General features: G+C 48.0%; 1 protein-coding gene across 2 annotated transcripts in view; it reads left to right on the top strand.

Moving 5' to 3' along the window:
• GALNT17 (polypeptide N-acetylgalactosaminyltransferase 17) overlaps positions 1-18,384 on the top strand; it is a 352,801-nt gene that overhangs the window by 269,337 nt on the left and 65,080 nt on the right. For both annotated transcript variants that reach the window (XM_081296841.1, XM_081296842.1), the window contains exon 6: positions 5,745-5,862. In XM_081296841.1, coding sequence (XP_081152967.1) covers positions 5,745-5,862 — 118 coding nt within the window. The remainder of the gene's footprint in view (positions 1-5,744; positions 5,863-18,384) is intronic.

The raw sequence follows: 18,384 nt of genomic DNA, 5'->3' as shown, positions 1-18,384 counted from the left end.
GTGATTGCGGTGGAGCCTTCAGGGTCTCCAGCCAATTGGCACGAAGGCCAGTGTGGAGGTTTCTGCCCAACACTTGGATAGGTGGGGTTGGTTTCACCAAAACAGGGACAACTGTGGGGAGCAGGTTTGATGGGGAAAGGCTGAAAGTCCCAGGTCAGCTGCAGAGGGGCCTCTGTTGGGCAGGTGGCGGCATCGAGTGGGCCATCGGAGGCACTGACCTCAAAGGGGGGATTTGGAAGCCATGGAGTCTCAATGCTGTTGAGAGCCCTGGAGTAACAAGATGGCCCGTGAGTGAGTGTGATCAGAGGAGGCCCAGGGCCATGCTCTGTGGTCCTCCAGCGTCCAGTATCAGGAGGAAAACAAGTCAGCCAGGTGGAGAAGAGGGACCAGGAAGATGGCTGAGCATGTGGTGCCCTGAGCACCTGATGGAGCCCGTGCCTGCAGGGAAAGGGAGGGTCAACTGCGTTGCTCGGCTGAGCGGGTGCCCATGACGGGCCCTGGGATCTGACGTTGGATCCCGACGACTGGCCCTCTTGACCTTGGCAAAGGCAGTGCAGGGGAGCCATGGGGTCCCACTTGGAGTAGACCTAGGAGGGAGCTGGAGAGAGGGGTAGACACCAGGTGTAGCCAGGCCCCTAAGGGAGCCTGGCTATGAGAGGGAGTGACGAGGGAGGACTGGCAGCCAGGAGGGGCCTGGTCCTGGAGACACCCTGCCCAAGAGGGCAGCTGACCTGTGCCCTGTGGGGGGGGTAGGCATCTACTGGACGGAAGCCCATTGGTAGCAAGAGGGGACAAATCTCTGTTAGTGCAGTGCTCGGCCTCGGCCTAGAGTGAGGTGGATGATACCATCCCAGTGAAAGGAAGGCCGGGCTGTTGAGCCTAGTAAGTGGGTCCTGTGTGGTGTGGACATTCTCTGGGGTGTGCTGGTTTCTTGGGAGGATAGAAAACAAGGTCATGTTGACAGTGGGGAAGGAAGAGGGGACTGGGGCTCAAGGAGGCCGGGGAAGGGGGCTGGAGGAGAGCGGGAGGGGCAGTGTGGAGTTCACGGTGTGTTCAGAGGGCAGCTAGACCCTCGCAGTGCCTGTGGTTCCTCCCACCGTGGCCAGAGGTGCGGGTGGCTAGGGACACAGTGTCCTGTGCACCAACACTGGGCTTTGCCCACCAAGAACCACAAAGTGCGACGTGACTGGGCCGTGAAGAGGGGTGGCAGAAAATGAACTGGGAAGGGCAGGGTGCCAGGGGAGACCTGAGCCTACACCCGCTTCACCCAGGGGGTGCCGCGGAGGGCGCACAGATGGATGGGCCTTTGTTGCTGCTCAGGGACGCTGTGCAGGAACGGAGAGCCCCTCCTGTCCAGGGGAAAGGCCTGGGCCTGACCTCCTGGCTCCCCCGGCTCGTCTCCCTCTCTGAGCTGGAACTCTGGTGCATGTCGCCTGCATTTTGTGTGACAGCAACAATACAAGTGCTTGCTTGTTTTTAATTCTGTTCTCCTCTGTAAAGGAGCCACCTGGCTCTGGCAGATCCTTACTGCAACCACCACTGTGAACAGTTCTGGGTTGGAATGTTTGTGCTGATGGCAGGTCACCAGGTCACCACAGTGGAGGGTGAACAATGAGCCTGGAAGTGCCGGTTCTAGGACCTCATCAGTCCCCAAGTGCCATTGACTGCAGGTCGCATGGCCGGGCAAGTGACGAGGATGCTTCAGAGGGGATGTGGGAGCCACGCTTCACTCTGGGCTTGTTGATCACGAGGACCAGGTGGGCTGACCAGCCACCCTGCATGGGGTGGGAAGTGGCCTCCTGCTGGAGAACTGCTTCTCCCAGACAGAGGCAAGGACGGCCACTCAGCGTCCCAGGTCCCAAGCGGTCTCTCCCTGAACTCACGCCTAGTGGTGCCCCCTGTGGGCAGGGTGTGTCCTGATCATCCACGAGGCCAGCTGGTCAGGAGCAGCCGCCAGGAGCCCCACGTGCTCCCCACACTGTGAGGAAGGCCGGGCCCAGTGTGTGCAGGCCTTGGCTTTCTGCCTCTGTCTAGGGGAGGCCGCCTCTGGGCTCATTTGGGACTCTGTGCAGCCCCTCCTCCTCGCAGGCTCCTCTTGACTCTGTGACAGATTTCTGGTGGCCTTTAGGGGGCCTTTTGCATGACACTGTCCCTGTTGGGTCCACATCTCCACTGCACTAGGACCGGCCCTTACCCCGTATCTTCCGGTTCTGCCAGCCTGGGGTCAGATGGAGGCCTGGCCTGCTGTGGCCTCCCGTGGACCCTGGTGCCAGCCTGGGCAGCTGACCTGCCCCAGCCTTGTGCCCATGAGGACCCACTGAGGGGACACGTCATTGTTCTGTTGTGAGCAGCCCTGTGACTTCTCCTATAGAACCTGGTCCCAGGTACTGAGCAGAGCAGGGCCACAGGGGGAGGTCCAGGCAAGTCCTATGGCAAACCGCCTCTCCTTGCCACTCACCTAATCCAGGTAAAACCAGACTGTACTGAAATACCAGGCTTCCTGGCAGAGAGTGGGGTCCAAAAGGCTCAGAGCGAGATCAGGTCTGCAGCCACTGAGCCCTGGCCCTCCGGCTCTGCCGTCCCCCCTTCCCTCTTCCCTCTTTCCCTCTCTCCTCTTCCCTCTCTGCCCCCTGCTTTTTGGGGTACTAGGGATTGAACTCAGGGGCACTCAACCACTGAGCCACACCCCCAGCCCTATTTTGTATTTTATTTAGAGACATGGTCTCTAAGACTGAGCTGCTTAGCCTTCTATTGCTGAGGCTGGCTTTAAACTCCTGATCCTCCTGCCTCAGCCTCCGGGGTTGCTGGGGTTACAGATGTGCACCACCACACCCAGCCTTCCCTCTCCCCCTTTCTTCCTTCCTTTCCTCCTCCTTGCCCTGCCTCCTCCTCCCTCCCACCCCTCACTGAAGCCCACTTCCCCGCTGTCCGGCTGGCCCCGCCCCGAGGCTCCCCAGGCTTCCCCACCAAGCATGTCCCCTAGACCTGTTTGTTCAGCAGTACTCGGCCAGCGCCTGCCCAGGACTGACAAGGTGGCAGGTGGTGGCTACTGAAAGCAAATGAGAACCTTCAGGGACAGCCTCTCTGCTCCGGGGAGGGACCTAGCAGTCAGGTGTAGATGGGGCCCCCCAGGATGGTTCTGCTGGTGTGACACAGACTTCTGAGCCTCAGCTCTACAGTCACACTCCACAGCCCGGGCAGGAGCAGGACCTGCGTCTTTGAAGGAGCTATGGGGGGCGGGGCTTATGTGGTGGACTGGACGGATCTTTGGGAACCATTCCTGTGGCCCTCAGGGCTGTGCACATGGCCATTCCCTCCAGAGTGTGCGGCCTCTTCCCTGTGGTTTTAAGGTCCCCACTTGCCTTTGGGGTCAGGAAGTAGCCTTGGAAAAGGATCCTCCTACACGGTTTGTTGACCCTGGGCATTTTCAAACTCTAAGCGTAGGCCGTGGGGGAGATTTTGCTGTTAACTCCTCAGAACTTACCAGTTAACACAGGGGCTCCCCGTCCCTCCGCTCTGCAGAAGACATCCTGCCCGAGATGCCCCTCACCCTCCCAGCAGAAGGGTCACTGCCTGCCTGCGGTCTTGGTGACCCGGCTCCGGCTCTCCAGGGCTGACCTTCCTGCAGTTCCCCCCCACCTGTGACACAGCTTCTTCTTTCTTTCTCTTTTCCTTTGAATCCTAAGTAGGAGAAGATGGCACATGTCACTGTCACCACTTGGTTTCAAAGAACAGAAACTAACCTAATACTGTCCAAGTGGAAGAAGGACCTCAAGGTCACTCGGGACTCCTGTGCTCCAGGGGCCAGGAGCAGAGCCACCTGCCTAGCAGATGGTGAGGCCAGGACACCAGGCGGCCACTCTCCACATGGCCTCGCACCTTCCCTTCTCCGCTGTGTGCCTGCTCCGCCCTTGGCTCAGCCACCCACTGCCCACCAGAGCTGCTCCAGAGCGGCAGCCGGAGCCCCCAGTGCGTGAGTCTGCCTGGTTCTGGCTCCGGGAGGAAGGGGATTCAGCTGACCTGGTTTGGGATCAGGGCTTATTTCCGATTGGGTTGCCTGAGACCCGGGGTGGGCTCATGGAGCACCTCTCCAGGTTCTCTGAGGGGGCCAGGCTGGAGGGAAGAGTGACCCAGAAGGCACTGCTATCCCTGCTGCAGTGACGGTGGCACACTCTCCCTGCTGGGGGCGGTGTCCTCTGTACAAAGACACGCTTGGCGGGCAGTTTCTAGAAAAGCCTGGACAGCCCTCACAAAAAGAGGACAGAGGCACATGATTTATTGAGTGCCTGCTGTATGCCCCAGGCACACTGCACGTCTTCTCTTGTTTGGCTCTGTGGAGGTGACCCAGGGTCTCCAGCACTGTGGTGGCTCTGCAGTCACAGTGTTTGGTGGCATTAGACTCTGAACATTGTGCTCTGCCATGAGCCCTCGCCAGTTCAAGAGTGTCCTGCCCAGTGGCCTCCTGCTGGCCCCAGGGGAGCGTCCATGAGCCTCCCGCAGGAGATGCTGTTTCTGGCCTTTGGCAGTGGAATTGCTAGCTCATCCGTGAGGCTTTCTGGAGAGTGTGATCAAGCGTAAGGCCTGAAATCAAGAGCTTAGAGGTTAGACAGGCCCTGAGCTCTTCTCCGCGACTCAGAGCAGGCCACTTGGTTTTCCGGGGCCTCAGCTGTTGAGTGGAAAGGGATCTGCCTGCTTCACAGGGTCGTGGAGGTGGTTACCTGGGGAGTGCACGGACACCGCCTTGTGCTAAGATAGTAATTGCTTAATAAAGGGTTGCAACACTGATTCTTATAACATTATTACATTTATTATAGCTACGTATTTATGATATTATTTATCCTAATGTTATCATATTTACTTTATTTGCTTGAATTAAGGAAATATGTCTGGAGTTTCTCTTCTCTCTGTAGCACCAGAAAAATACCTTAGACATAGTAGATGCTGAGAATTTGTTTGCTGAAAAAAATTTATTACACAAGGATGCCTATAAATCTGGAAACCAAGGCAAGAAAACACTGCAATTGTAGATCCATGCCACCCTGCGATCCTGGAGAGACACAGTGTGGAGCGTGGCCCGTGGGTGTCTCTCATGAACAGCGCACAGTGTGGGGCGTGGCCTGTGGGTGAATGGTGCATGGTCCCTGTACCGTAACTGCAGGACAGCTCCGTCAGCTCCTGCACACAGGAACCTGTGTGATGTCACCACACATGATCTTTCATAGCATTGGTCTGTGACTTTAGCCCCTTCCAGAAGACGGGATTAAGAAGATGCATATATAAAAAAAATAAAATAACAATCTTGGTTTTCAGACATTTGAGGCCCCCGTAGGTGACCTTGCTGAGATCATCTTCCAACCATTTGTTATTGATACCTGTGGGCCCCAGTGGCCTGATCTCTGAGGGCTCAGGGCAGGAGGACGTGAGTGACAGTGGAAGTCACTGCTGTCCCTCAGCTTCTCTAAAACCCTTGAGACTGACTGTGGACCCCCATTCAGTCACTCCGCTGTCCCCAGAGTGCAGCGAAGGCCACTTTCCATGTGTGTAGACAGCACATGTGTGTGAGACCAGTCCCCGAGCAGTTGACCAGGGAGCTGGCCCCTTGCTTTCCTGCAGCCACCAGTAGCCTGATGGCTGGGTGCTGAGTGGAGGCCCCAGGAGAGGCTGGAGTGGAACCGGCACCTCCAGGGGCCTCTGGGTGGATGCTTCCCTGCATCAGCCGCTCTTAGCTTCTCTCTCTCCTGCAGGACGCCAGCCATGATCGGCTGTTCCTTCGTGGTCAACAGGAAGTTCTTTGGGGAAATCGGTCTTCTGGACCCTGGAATGGATGTGTACGGAGGAGAAAACATCGAGCTGGGAATCAAGGTTGGTGAGGTGGCGTCCCTCCCTCCTGACGTCTTCGTGGTGCTACACGGAGCTGCTGAGTCTCCTTGGCACCGTCGGTTATTCTCCTTGGCAGGCAGATGTGTGAGCAGGGTCCTCCGCCTTCTTGAATGGGGAAGGCTCCCCTTGCCCTCTCTGGGGGGTGGCCGGCTTGCTTAGGCCTGGTGGCCTACTCTGGGTGTCACCCGGGGAGTTGGGTTCCCACTCATGCCCAGCTCTGTTCTGTCCTTAAGTTTGTCTTACAACTAAGCCATCTCCTTGAATACGATGTCCATGCCCAGGTAAACTCAGGATGCTGGAGGAGGGACACACCACATCCTGGGTCTCCTGTTTCTCAGAAGCACTTCCCAGGGAGTCTGAAGGAGAACAGGGAGGGAGCCGAGTAGCTGTTACTGGCCGGTCATCCTCCCCAGTCATGGATTTTACTCACTGAGCTCTGTTGGAGCTTGTATTTGAAAAAGAGAGTTTCACTGTGAAATGGGAAAGTTGGAAGCCCCCAGTGTGTCTGGCCTCCAGTTGTAGAGTCAAGTGGGGACTCCTTAAGTGCTTGGTGACGAGTCCTTGTTGGACCATATTTTGGTCCAGCTCCTGAGCCTTGTTCTAGGGTTCTGCACTCTGTAGAGTCAGGCTTTAGCCAGAACCTCCTCAGTCAGGGGTCAGGTCCAGGGGAGCCGCTCCCTCCAAGCCTAAGCCTGTTGCACAACTAACCAGGCTCCTCACCCCTCACCACGCCAGTGAGAATCCCGCCCATCCCTTCGCTTCCTCAGTGGTTTTCTGTGCACTGACCCCACCCTGCTCCCAGCTGTAAATTCACACTTGCTGTATTTGGAGCTGGGCCCAGTTTCTCCCGCTACAGAGTCACATTGCCATTGTCCCTGACTCTTGTGAGGGGCCTGGACGGAGTCTGCTTTGACGAGCTCAGCAAGTGTTATGGAGGGATTTTCTCTTCAATGCAGTAACCACTTTCCAGGAGACCCGCTTCTCCTGCCTGCGTGTCCACCGCCACGCTGGGAAGATGCTGGTGGAAAAGCCAGGCTTGGGTCTGTGCTGGCCCCCTCCACGGCCCGCCTGTAGGGCCCTGGGAGCAGGTGTATCGGGGACACCTCAGAGCGCGGTCAGAATGCTAATTTCCTCTGCATTTGTTCTAACTTCTTGGGTGCGTTTTCTTTTGTATTCAACCCCAGCACAAGCCCTGGGCAGAACCCGCTCCTCAGGAATGCCCGCTCTTAGCATCTGCTCCATTGGTTTATCCCTTGGTACCCAGCCCCTTTAGGACATCCCACTGTCCCCATCCACCCTCAGCTCTCTGTGGATTGAAAGACCCTGTGTCCTCATGATGTGCAGAACATCGGGGCTGCGTTAAATGAAGGGGGTGGCGGGGACCTTCCCTGGATCCTAAAATTGCTCCCCTTTCAAGAGGGCAGGTTCTGCTTCCCGGACTTTGATTTCCAGGCTGGGTTCTTCTCTGGGTGGACTTTGTGCAGGATTCTTCTAGAGCCCAGCAATTCAGAGGCCCATGAGCAGAGCCAGCCCTTGCCTGTCCATCTCTTCTGAGTGCAATTGCCGGACGGGACCTGGGTCCAGCGTGCTGATGCTCAGCCTCACCCTAACCCAACCCGCTCCTCTCTCCCTCCTCCGCCCATCTCCTGCCTTGGCACTTGGGCTCCTCATCCTGGGTTTGCTTATTGGTTAGTCCTCTCTTCCACGTCACTAGGTCGCAGATCAGTGGGGCACAGATCTTTCTCGCCCCAGGTGTGTAGGACCACGCCTGGTCTGTGGCCAGATCAGTGTTTGTGGATTAAAGATTGAACAAGTTCCCTGGAAACCTGACAGGAATACAGGTAGTGGGGGATCGGGGCACCCGCCAGCTTGGAAGGCAGCAGGGGCTAAGGCGAAGGCAGGACACGCGGCCCAAGAGGAGGCAGCTCAGGGAACCCCATGTGGACGCAGTTGAGCTTTCGTTTCTTTGCATTTTATCTTGAAGACTTGAGAAATTTGAGGATCTGGGTGCCGTGAGAAGGGCATCAGGCCCTGGGAGAGAGAAAGGGCCAGAAGCTCAGGCCCGGGAGGGACGGGGTGGGGTGACGCCCTGCCCCACAGACATGCTAGCAGCGGGGCATCTGGGAGGACCCTCCAGAGCTGCTGTTCTCTGGGACAACAGAGGCTGTGACAGCAGCACTTACTGCTCACCAGAGAGAAGGAGTTCATTTCCCACATCCACAAACCCATCTGCTCTTCTTTCTTCTGCACGTGTAGGTTTATTTTTTGATTGTTTTTGTAGGTGTGGATGGACAGCATGCCTTTATGTTATTTGTGTATTTTCCTATGTGCTGAGGATTGAACCCAGTGCCTCCCATGTGCGAGGCAAGCACTCTGCCACTGAGCCCCAGCCCCAGCCCCCTGTAGATCTATTTCTAACAGCATTACTGAGCCTGCCAACACAGAACAATCACACGTCTTTAAGGTGCACAGCGGGATGTTCTGACACACGTACGTTCTGAAATGATCACTCCACCGACCTCATCAACCTATCCACACCTCCTCCATGGTTGCCACTACCGGGGAATTTCATTTAAGATCCATCTTGTTATCAAATTAGAAGTATGCAGCTCAGTGTTCTTACCTGCCACCACCACCCAGTCCTTTACGCCCCCAGGAATGACTCACCCTGCCTGCAGCGACCTGGAGGACAGGTCTAAGGGAGGCCATTCTGCTCGGTGGTGGCTGTCCCCATCCCCAGAGGAGACTGGGACTCCTCAGTCCTGCCTCCAGCCCAACCCTGAACCGAGGGCTTTGTCCCCAGTCCAGGGACCAGCCAGCCTCCGTCCTACTCCTTGGGAGTACCGCAGTGAACCGCCCAGGCCATGGCCCCAAGCTTCACATCTCCATGGCCGTCACCGCCCTGGGTGCCCCGCCACGTCTTCAGGAGAGTGTCTGCAGGGTCTGAGGCACAGTCCCCCCATGGAGTACCATCGCCTGCTTCTTGTGGCCTGCCCAGCACATGCAGCACAGAGGCTAGAGACCTAGGAGGGATTTTGCCTCTCGCGTCCCACAGGCCACATAGTCCTGCCACTGAGAGCTGACTTTTGGCAGAAGCCTTGTTTTTCAGCATTGTTAAAAAATTTTTATTGAGACTTAATTTTAATTGGACAGATTTCATGGGTGGCATGTGACACTTTGATGACAGGTACACATCGTGTAATGATCAAGTCGGGACAATTAACATTTATCATTTCTTTGTGTCAAGAACCTTTGAATATCTCTCTTCCAATTATTCTGAAATGCATGAGAGAAGGGTTAGGGGAAGGAAGGGGAAGGTACTGGGGAATGATATCGGCCAAATGATATTCTTATAGCATGTGCTCCTACAAATACGTAAAGGTGCCACCTATACTGAACCAATGGACGTATGGAAAAAAGAAATACATAAGAGATTGCTATGAGCTGTAGTCGCCCTACTGTGCTGGGTAGAACACCAGAATGTACTCCTCCTGCCTGTTAGGAGGAGAATTCTGAAATGTTGGTAAAATTCTGTAATGTTGGATTTCTACCCTGAGCAAATGAGGGGAATTTAGATGCTTTGTCTGTTACTGTTTTTTCCCCCTTAAAGCAAATTGCTAAATGAAGAATCCAGTCATTAGATTTTATGCTAATTTCTCTTACTTTAATTCAACATTTTATTATGGAAAACTTGAGACATACACAGAAATAGATTCAGCGTAGTGCATCCACGTGTGTTCATCATTCAAGTTCAACAAATGTCAACATTCTGCTGTTTGTTTTTTCAGTAACTGCTTCTCAACTCTTTCAAAGCAAATCCCCAGACATCATGTCATTCCACCTATAAATACTTAAGAATGCATTGCAAATATAGGAAGACTTTTTCAAACATAGGTTTTGCATAGTATTACCGTTAGCACAATTTAATATCCAATTCCTGTTCTCTCAGAAATATTTCTGTTGTTTTTCCTCAAAATACATATTCTTTACAGTTGGTACATTCAATTAAGAATTCAGGGAGGGATTCAAGATGGCGGGCTACAGGAAGGCTGCATTCCTGGTTGCTAGTGACTTCGAACTCAGGCAGTGGGAGTACTGCTTCTCAGCGAAAGATGGATTTCAGTGAATTCTATACTGGACAGTCAGCACGTCTTGGAGACTCAGAAATTTGTGCTCATTGAACAAAGAAGAAAGAGTACTTTGGACCCGAGTAGGTTGCAGCTGCAGTGGCAGCGCAGGTTTGCCACAGAGGGGAGGGAGAACACAGAAGCACAATGGACAGATGTGGACAGAAACACCTGGAATCAGGAAGGCAGCCTGGACTTAGCTGATCCAGAGGCTGCACAGAGAAGAGGTGTTTGCAAATGCTGTCTGTTTCTCCACTGGCTGCAGAGAGCTGAGGCAGGAGCATCTGGAGGCGACCACCCTGCAGCTGCTGTTGTGGAGCTGGGAGGTCATAGAAAACATGGTCACACTGTCCTGGCAAGTGCCTACTGTGTAGCTAAAGGAATAGGAGCAAAAGATGTACAGAGAAGGTCATACCAGGGAGATTCAAGTTGGAAAAGCCAAGAGGATCCCAACTGGTTTTCCCTTTGAGTCTGGCAGCTTATGTGACCAGCTAAGGTGAGTGGGGAATCTGAACAGGCAGGTGTGAACACTCAGGACTCAGCCTGGGAAGGCTGTGTTGGTGGGCAGCAGAAGGCGGAGGGATTGGCTCCCCTGCTCCTGGAGGAGAATTCCTGGGAGGCTCCAGACTCCCTGCAAAGATCAGCAAAGGCCATGCTGTGGGGTGTGTTGATCTAATCTCTCCAGAGCAGACACCACCTATAAGGCCCCTGAGGCCAGATTAGACTTGAGCCTCCAGAACTCCCCTCATAGAACTCGGGAGTGCAAGGATCTGGTCTGTGAAGACAAAACTCCAACCGACAGCTCTTCCATCATACCTTATGCAGGGAAAAAGGAAAGCTGAGACTTATCTGAACCAGCTTCAGTTTTAGGCCACACCAGCTGAGAGCTTGGTGAACAACACAAAAAGAGGAAGGGGTTAACAGATCCCAGTGTGCACTTAATGTGCTCTCTCTCTCTCTCTCTCTCTCTCTCTCTCTCTCTCTCTCTACATAACCCAAGAAGAAACAGAAAGAAGGACAGTTAGTTACAGACAGTAACCAGCCATCCTTGTTAACTATTTTTCATTAAGAATCTTTCTTCCATTTGTTTTTTGTTTGTTTGTTTGTTTTGGTGTTCTTGCTTTGTTCATTAGTTCATGGAGATATATACATATAAATAATTGCTTCTTTTCCATTGTAAGCATTTTTAAAATGTAGTTATTTTTCTTTGTCTTGTCTTTTGAGGGATAGTGTTTTTATCTTATTCATTTTGTTATTGTTATTGTTGTTGTTATTTTTATTTGTTTGCTCTCTTGTTTCTCTTTCCCTGTTTTCTTGAGAATGGGGTGGACATCCAGATATAGGAAGCATTCAGAACCCCAAAGAGACAAATCAAAGAAGAACCTCCTCATGCACATTATAATTAACAAGCCTAACATACAGAAAAAGGATAGAATTTTAAAACCCTCAAGTGAAAAAGTCAGGTCACATTTAGAAGCAAGCCAATCAGAATCACTTCTGATTTCTCAGCATAAACTGTAAAAACCAGAAGGGCTTGGAAGGGTGTGTTCTAAGTCCTTAAAGAAAATAACTGCCAACCACAATTGCTATAAACAGCAACTATATCCTTCAAAGTTGAGGGGAAATAAAACCTTCCACAATCATCATAAACTGAAAGAAGCCATGACTACTAAGCCAGCGCTACAGAACATACTTATGGAAATAATCCACACAGGAAAAATAAAAAACAAACCCCAGGTCTCACAAATGAACAAATTTCATGAGAAATAGGACCAAGTTAAACATTATAAATAAACCAAAATGGCAGGAATTGTTAAACATCTCTATATAATAACACCAAATGGAGTTTGTTTCAACTCTCCAACTAAAAGACATAGAAGATATAGGCTGGCAAAATGATTTAAAGAACAAGACTCAACTCTATATTTTTCCAAGAGACTCACCGCACAGGCGAGGACAGTCACAGGCTGAAAATGAAAGGGTGGAAAATGACATACTAAGTTAATGAGCCTGAAAACAAGTAGGAGAATCTACTTTCATCTGACAAAGCAGACCTCAAACCAAATTAATCAAAAATCACAAAAAGGGTCATGTCATACCAGTAAAAAGAATAATCCAAAAAGAATATGAAACAATAATGAATATTTTTGCCCCATAATGGGTGCAACTGATTACATAAAAGAGACATTAGCCTCAGATGGACCCCAGTACAATAATACTGGATGATTTCAGCGCGCCTCTCCCACCATTGGACAGGTGATCCAGACATAAATATAGAAAAGATTATTTTAATGTGAATAATATTATAAATCAAATTGACTTAATAGACATCTATAGAATATTTATTCCAACACCAGCTAAATCTACTTTCTTTCCAGCAGCTCATGGAAACTTCTCAAAAATAGATGATATTATAGGATCAATGAAACACAGTTGGTTCCCTGAGAATATAAACAAGATTGATAAACCCTTAGTGAAACTAACCAAGAGAAAAAGAGAGAAAACCCAAATTAATAAAATTAGTAATGAAAAGGAAAACATCACCACAGACATCACAGAATTCCAGAGAATCTATAGGGACTATTTTGAAAATTTAACATTCCAATAAATTGGAAAACCTATAAAAAATACATTTCTGGACATATACAACCTGCCAAAACTGAATCAAGAGGACATAGAAAACTTTAACAGACCAATGACTCATAAGGAGATAGAAGCAGTAATTTAAAAGCCTTCCCACAAAGCAAAGTCCAGGATCAGATGGATTCTCCACTGAGTTCTCAGAAACCTTTAAAGAAGAGCTAATGTTAATGCTCCTTAATTTATTCCATGAAATAGAAAGGGAGGGAACACTTCTAAATTCATTGTATGAAGCCAATATCATACTCGTACCAAAACCAGGTAAGGACACATCAAGGGAAAAAACAAATCTACAGACTGATATGATATCCCTGATAAACTTAGAGGCAAAAATACTTAATAAAATATTAACAAATTGTGTTAAATGCCATACTAAGAAGATTGCATAGTATAAGTAAGTTTGTTGATGGTTTAATATATGCAAATTAATAAGTATAATTTATCACAAATAGAATTAAGGGGGATGTGGCTCAAGCGGTAGCGCGCTCGCCTGGCATGCGTGCGGCCCGGGTTCGATCCTCAGCACCACATACAAACAACGATGTTGTGTCCGCCAAAAACTGAAAAATAAATATTAAAAAATTCTCTCTCTCTCTCTCTCTCTCTCTCTCTCTCTCTCTCTCTCTCTCTCTCAAATAAATAAATAAATTTCAGTTTAAAAAAAATAGAATTAAGGACAAAAATCAATTAGTCATTGCAATATATGCAGAGAGAGCCTTTGACAAAATCCAGGACCCATTAATGTTAAAAACACTGAAGAGACTAGAGATAGAAGGTACGTCCCTCAACATCATGAAGCCTACATATGAAAAAATCTCAAAGTCAACCTCATAGTAAATGGGAAAAAAACTGAAAGCATTTCCTTTAAAATTTGGAACAAGACAAGGATGCCCATTCTCACCATTCATATTTAATGTGGTGTTTGAAATTCTAGCCAGAGCTATTTGGCAAAAGAAGGAAATAAAGGGCACAAAAATAGGAAAGGAAAAAGTCAAATTTTCACTTGCCTACAGCTGATATGATCTGATATGTAGAAGATTAAAAAAAAAATCCACCAGAAGACTGCTAGCACTTGGGCTGGGGTTGTATTCACTTAGCATGTTCGCCTAACACCACATAAAGTAAAATAAAGATATTGTGTCCACCTATAACTAAAACATAAATATTAAAAAAGAAAGACTGCTAGCACTAATAAATAATTCATCAAAGTGACAAGTTACAACAAAAACCAACAGCTTTCCTACATACTAACAATGAATCTTCTGAGAAACAAAGTAAGGAAACAATTCCATTCATAATAGCCTCAAAAAATGAAATAAAATAAAATACTAGGAATAAATCTAATCAAGAAGATGAAAGACCTCTACAATGAAAACTACAGAACATTGAAGAACTCAGAAGACGGAAAGACCTCCCATGTTCATGGATAAGCATAATTAATATCATTAAAATGGCCATATTGCCAAAAGCAATATGCAGATTCAATGTGATTACCATCAAAATACCAGTAACATTCTTCATAGAACTAGAAAAACAGTCCTAAAGTTCATTTGGAAAAATAAAAGACCCAGAATAGCCAAAGCAATTCTAAGCAATGGTGGAGGTATCACAAGACCTGGCTTCAAATTATACTACAGAGCTATAGTAACAAAATTGCATGGTACTGGCATAAAAGTCGACCCACAGACCAACAGCACAGAGTAAGAGACACAGAGACAAACCCACACAGCTGCAGTCATCTGATCCTTGACAAAGATGCTGAAGGCACACATGAAGAAAAGAGTCTTTTTAACAATTGGTGCTGGAAAAAATTGGTTATCCCTATGTAGAACGAAACTAGACCCTTATCTCTCACCTACAGAAAAATCAACTCAAAATGGATCAAACACTAAGGGATTAGACCAGAAACAGTGCAACTCCTAGAAGAAAAGAGGATCAGCATTCCAGTAAGTAAAGCAACAGTTTTCTCAATGGAACCCCTTGGCTCAGGAAATAATGCCAAGGGTTAATAAATGGGATGGCATCAAATTAAAAAGCTTCTGCACAACACATGAAACAATTAAGAATATAAAGAGAGAACTTAAAGAATGGGGAAAAAAATCTTTGCTGGTTACTCTTCTGAGAGGATTAATATCTTGAATATATAAGGCACTCAAAAACTTAACACCATAAGACCAAATAAGCCCATTAATAAATTGGCAAATGAATTAGACAGATGCTTCTCAAAAGAAGAAATAAAAATATCCAACATGTATATGAAAAAAAATTGTTCAACACCATGGAAGCTGGAGAGACAGAAGGAAAAGAAAGGTGTGGGGGGGGAATCTCATGAAAATCCAAGGGTGGTCAGTAGAGGAGAGGGACCAAGGGGTGAGAGGAGGAGAGGGAGGGGGAAGTGCTAGGGAGAGAGAAGGACCAAACTGTGCTGTCACACTGTGTGCACATAGGAATATGTAACAACAAATCCCATCCTTGTATGCAACTATCATGCACCAATTAAAAAAAAAAAGGTGCATTATAGAAAGAAAAAATAGTAATTCAGACAAGGAGCCAGGCATGGTGGGGTACACCTCCAAATCAAGTAACTCTGGAGGCTGAGTCAGGAGGATCAAAGTTTCAAGATCAGTCTGGGCAACTTAAGAAGATCTTGTCTCAAAATAAAAAATAGAAATATCTGAGACTGTAGCTCAGTGGTAGAGGGCCCTGGGTTCAATCATATAAAAAAAATGTATTCTTACAGGGTCCAACCACATTGCATTTGGTTGATATGTCTGTTAGGTACCCTTTAATCTATAATATGTTCCCTCACTTTTAATATTTTCATACTGTTGATTTATTGAAAAAACCAAGCCGTTTGTCCTATAAAATTTTGCAGAGTCTGGACTTGGCAGATTGATCTCTCTCTCTTGAGGTCTTTAACTCTTTCCTCTAATCTCTGTTTTCCTGAACTGTAGTTAGATCAGGAAGATTGATTAGCTCCCTCCCTTCCTTGGCTCCTTCCCTGGCTGTGAACTGCCCATCACGCCACATAGGAGATAACTGGATGTCAGGCTGTCACCCTTTAGTGGCATTAAGAGCCGACAGGGACTCCTGGCATCTCCCCACTGATCCATTATAAAGCTCCCCATTGACCTTCACCTGATTAGTGGTCGTAGCAGCCACAGATGAGCATCGCGTGTCCATTATTTCATTAGTGCCTGCAAAATGATGAGTTAGAAACAATTCTACATCTCTTCTGCATTTACAGGCTGGGTTCTTCCATTAGAAAGTACTCTCCCTCTTCGACTATTTGGATACTAGGAAATAGTTTGGATAAGGAAAGCTGGATAAATGCTTCCTTCCTTCCTTTTGCTTAAACATTTCTAGAATAATGAGTTAGTGCCATAGCAACCTCCAAAGGTGACCAATGAGGATGTTGTTTTTCTCATTCTGTAATGTCACGGAATCAAAAAAAAAAATTTCAAAGTATACCTTTTATGTGTCTAAATCCATTATAGTCATTATTCACCTTTTCCCATTCTGTGTGTTTTTATTAAGGTATAATTTAATATAATAAAATTGTGGAGATTGTCAGTCTTCAGTCCGAGGCGTTTCTCTGTGGTTCACACCCTATAATCACCTTGACTAACAGGATATGAACACAAGTTGCCTGAGAAAAATCCCATTTTGCCATTTCCTCTCAGTTCTTCCCATTTCCCCAAATCCTTCCACCCCCAATTGACCATTTTCTGATATTCTTCATCTTGGAATACCTGTGTCTGTCCCAGAACCTCAATGAATGGACTCATGCCTTATATAATCTATTGCAGACAGCTGCTTTCAGCTGAAGAAAGGTTTCTGAGATCTTTCCATATTGTAGTGCGTTATCTGTGGTTTGTTGGCTCTTATTGCTGAGAACCAAGTGTCGCACTCTGTGAACAGGCAACACCGAGTTCACTCTTTTTCCGGCTGAGGGATGCTCTGGTCATTTCTGATCTGGGACGGCTACGAACATTCACTACAAATCTTTTTTGGAACGTGTTGATTTCTCCTGGTAAAATACCTGAGGGTTGAGCAGCTGGAATATATGAAAGGTGTGTGTTTGACTTTGTACGAAACTGTCAACCAGGTCTCCGTACCATTTCCAATGCTGCAGGGCTGTGTAATCATTCCCAGTGTCCCTGTCTTTGGTCATCGTTGGTGTGGTCCGGATTTATTTTTAACAGACATGCGCAGTTTGAAGTGCTACTTCCGTGTGGTTGATCGGCAGTTGCTTGATGGTTGAATATGCTCAGCACCTTTTCCTTATATCTCATATGAATATCGTCTTTTGTCCATTATGAAACACTGTGGTGCTCTATTTTATCCTGATTTGTAGGAGTTCACCATATATGTTCTGGATATGATTCCTTTTTCAAATGTGTGTGCTTGAGTATTTTTTTCCAGCCTGTGGCTTGTCTATTCATTTTCTTCTGTGTTTTTCGAGGGTCTTTATGGTTCTGTCTTTCCCATTTAGTTCTATGATCCATAAAGGCTCCGGCGAACACCTGAGAGAATCTCAAGTCAGGCAATATTTTCTGGACTGTATCCCAAAAAATGATAAGAAAATTGATATTTTGGACTTAATCAAAATTTACAATTTAAGCTCATTGAAACACACCATTAAAAATCAAATAGACATCCCCAGAGCCCAGCGGGTGGTGTGACTCAGGTGCCAGGGAAGGTGACAGAGTGAAAGTCCCTGGGGTACATGGGACCCCAGGCCTCTCCAGGGCTGCCCCTGCCCCACAACCTCAGAGCATTGTGCTTCTGGCTGGGAAGTAAGACAGGCCCAGAGAGAACACCGTCCCTCAGCTCACTGCTGGGAACCCAGGAGCCTTCACAGAGAGGACCAGAACCCTGGAGAGCAGCCAAGTGCTGACCAACCAAGTGCATTCTGCGTTTTAACACAGATAACGTTAGCTCCCTGTCTTCCTGGAACTCACCGTGAATTCGCTGTCTGCCACGAGTACTCGGAAAGCCCCGTCCAGCCCCAGACTCTAGGACGGCAGCTGTTGGTTCTGACTGGCCTTTTGCTTTATGGGTGGTGGATGTGCTCTAATCAAAAATGACCAAGGGCTCCCTTTAGAGAGCACGACGAATAGACTAGTGAAATTCATTTTTATTCATCACTCCATGTATTACTGACTATGAAATAGCATGATACTCTTTATGTAGTATGCTGTATTTTGTTCAACCAAGGGACTCTTGTTGGACATTTGATTGTAAACCATCAACATATGAAGGATATTCTCTCATGAACTGAGAGAGAGAGAGAATAGGCGAGCCACACACTGGGAAAGATTCACAGTGCTTACGGCTCCTTCAGGTTCTAAATAACAAAACCTGAAGTTGAGGGGAAATCAGCCACAGGCTTACACAGCCATGTTGCGGGGCCTCCTTGCTTTCTGGCACAACAGAAGGTTCCAGACTCACCTTGCATGTGTCCTATCTCAGACCTGGGATCAGCCTTGACTCCAAGGATCCCTGATTTCTTCTCATGGGAAGTGGTATTTAGAGACCATATTCCTGTCTATGAGGGTGCTCCTGGCTCATGGATTGTTCAGTGTCGAAGCTTTTCAACAAACAAACCCAGATAGTTCTGAAGTTTTTATAAAGAAAAATATAAATAATTATTTCATACTAATATCTCCAATTCACATGTGATTATAGGATCACAAATCTTTGAATTTATATCTACCTTCACTGTAAAAGGCTG

The sequence above is a fragment of the Spermophilus citellus genome, assembly GCF_964194105.1.
Source record: "Spermophilus citellus genome assembly, chromosome: 6".
NCBI lineage: Eukaryota > Metazoa > Chordata > Mammalia > Rodentia > Sciuridae > Spermophilus > Spermophilus citellus.
This window is presented reverse-complemented; position numbering and strand designations above follow the sequence as displayed.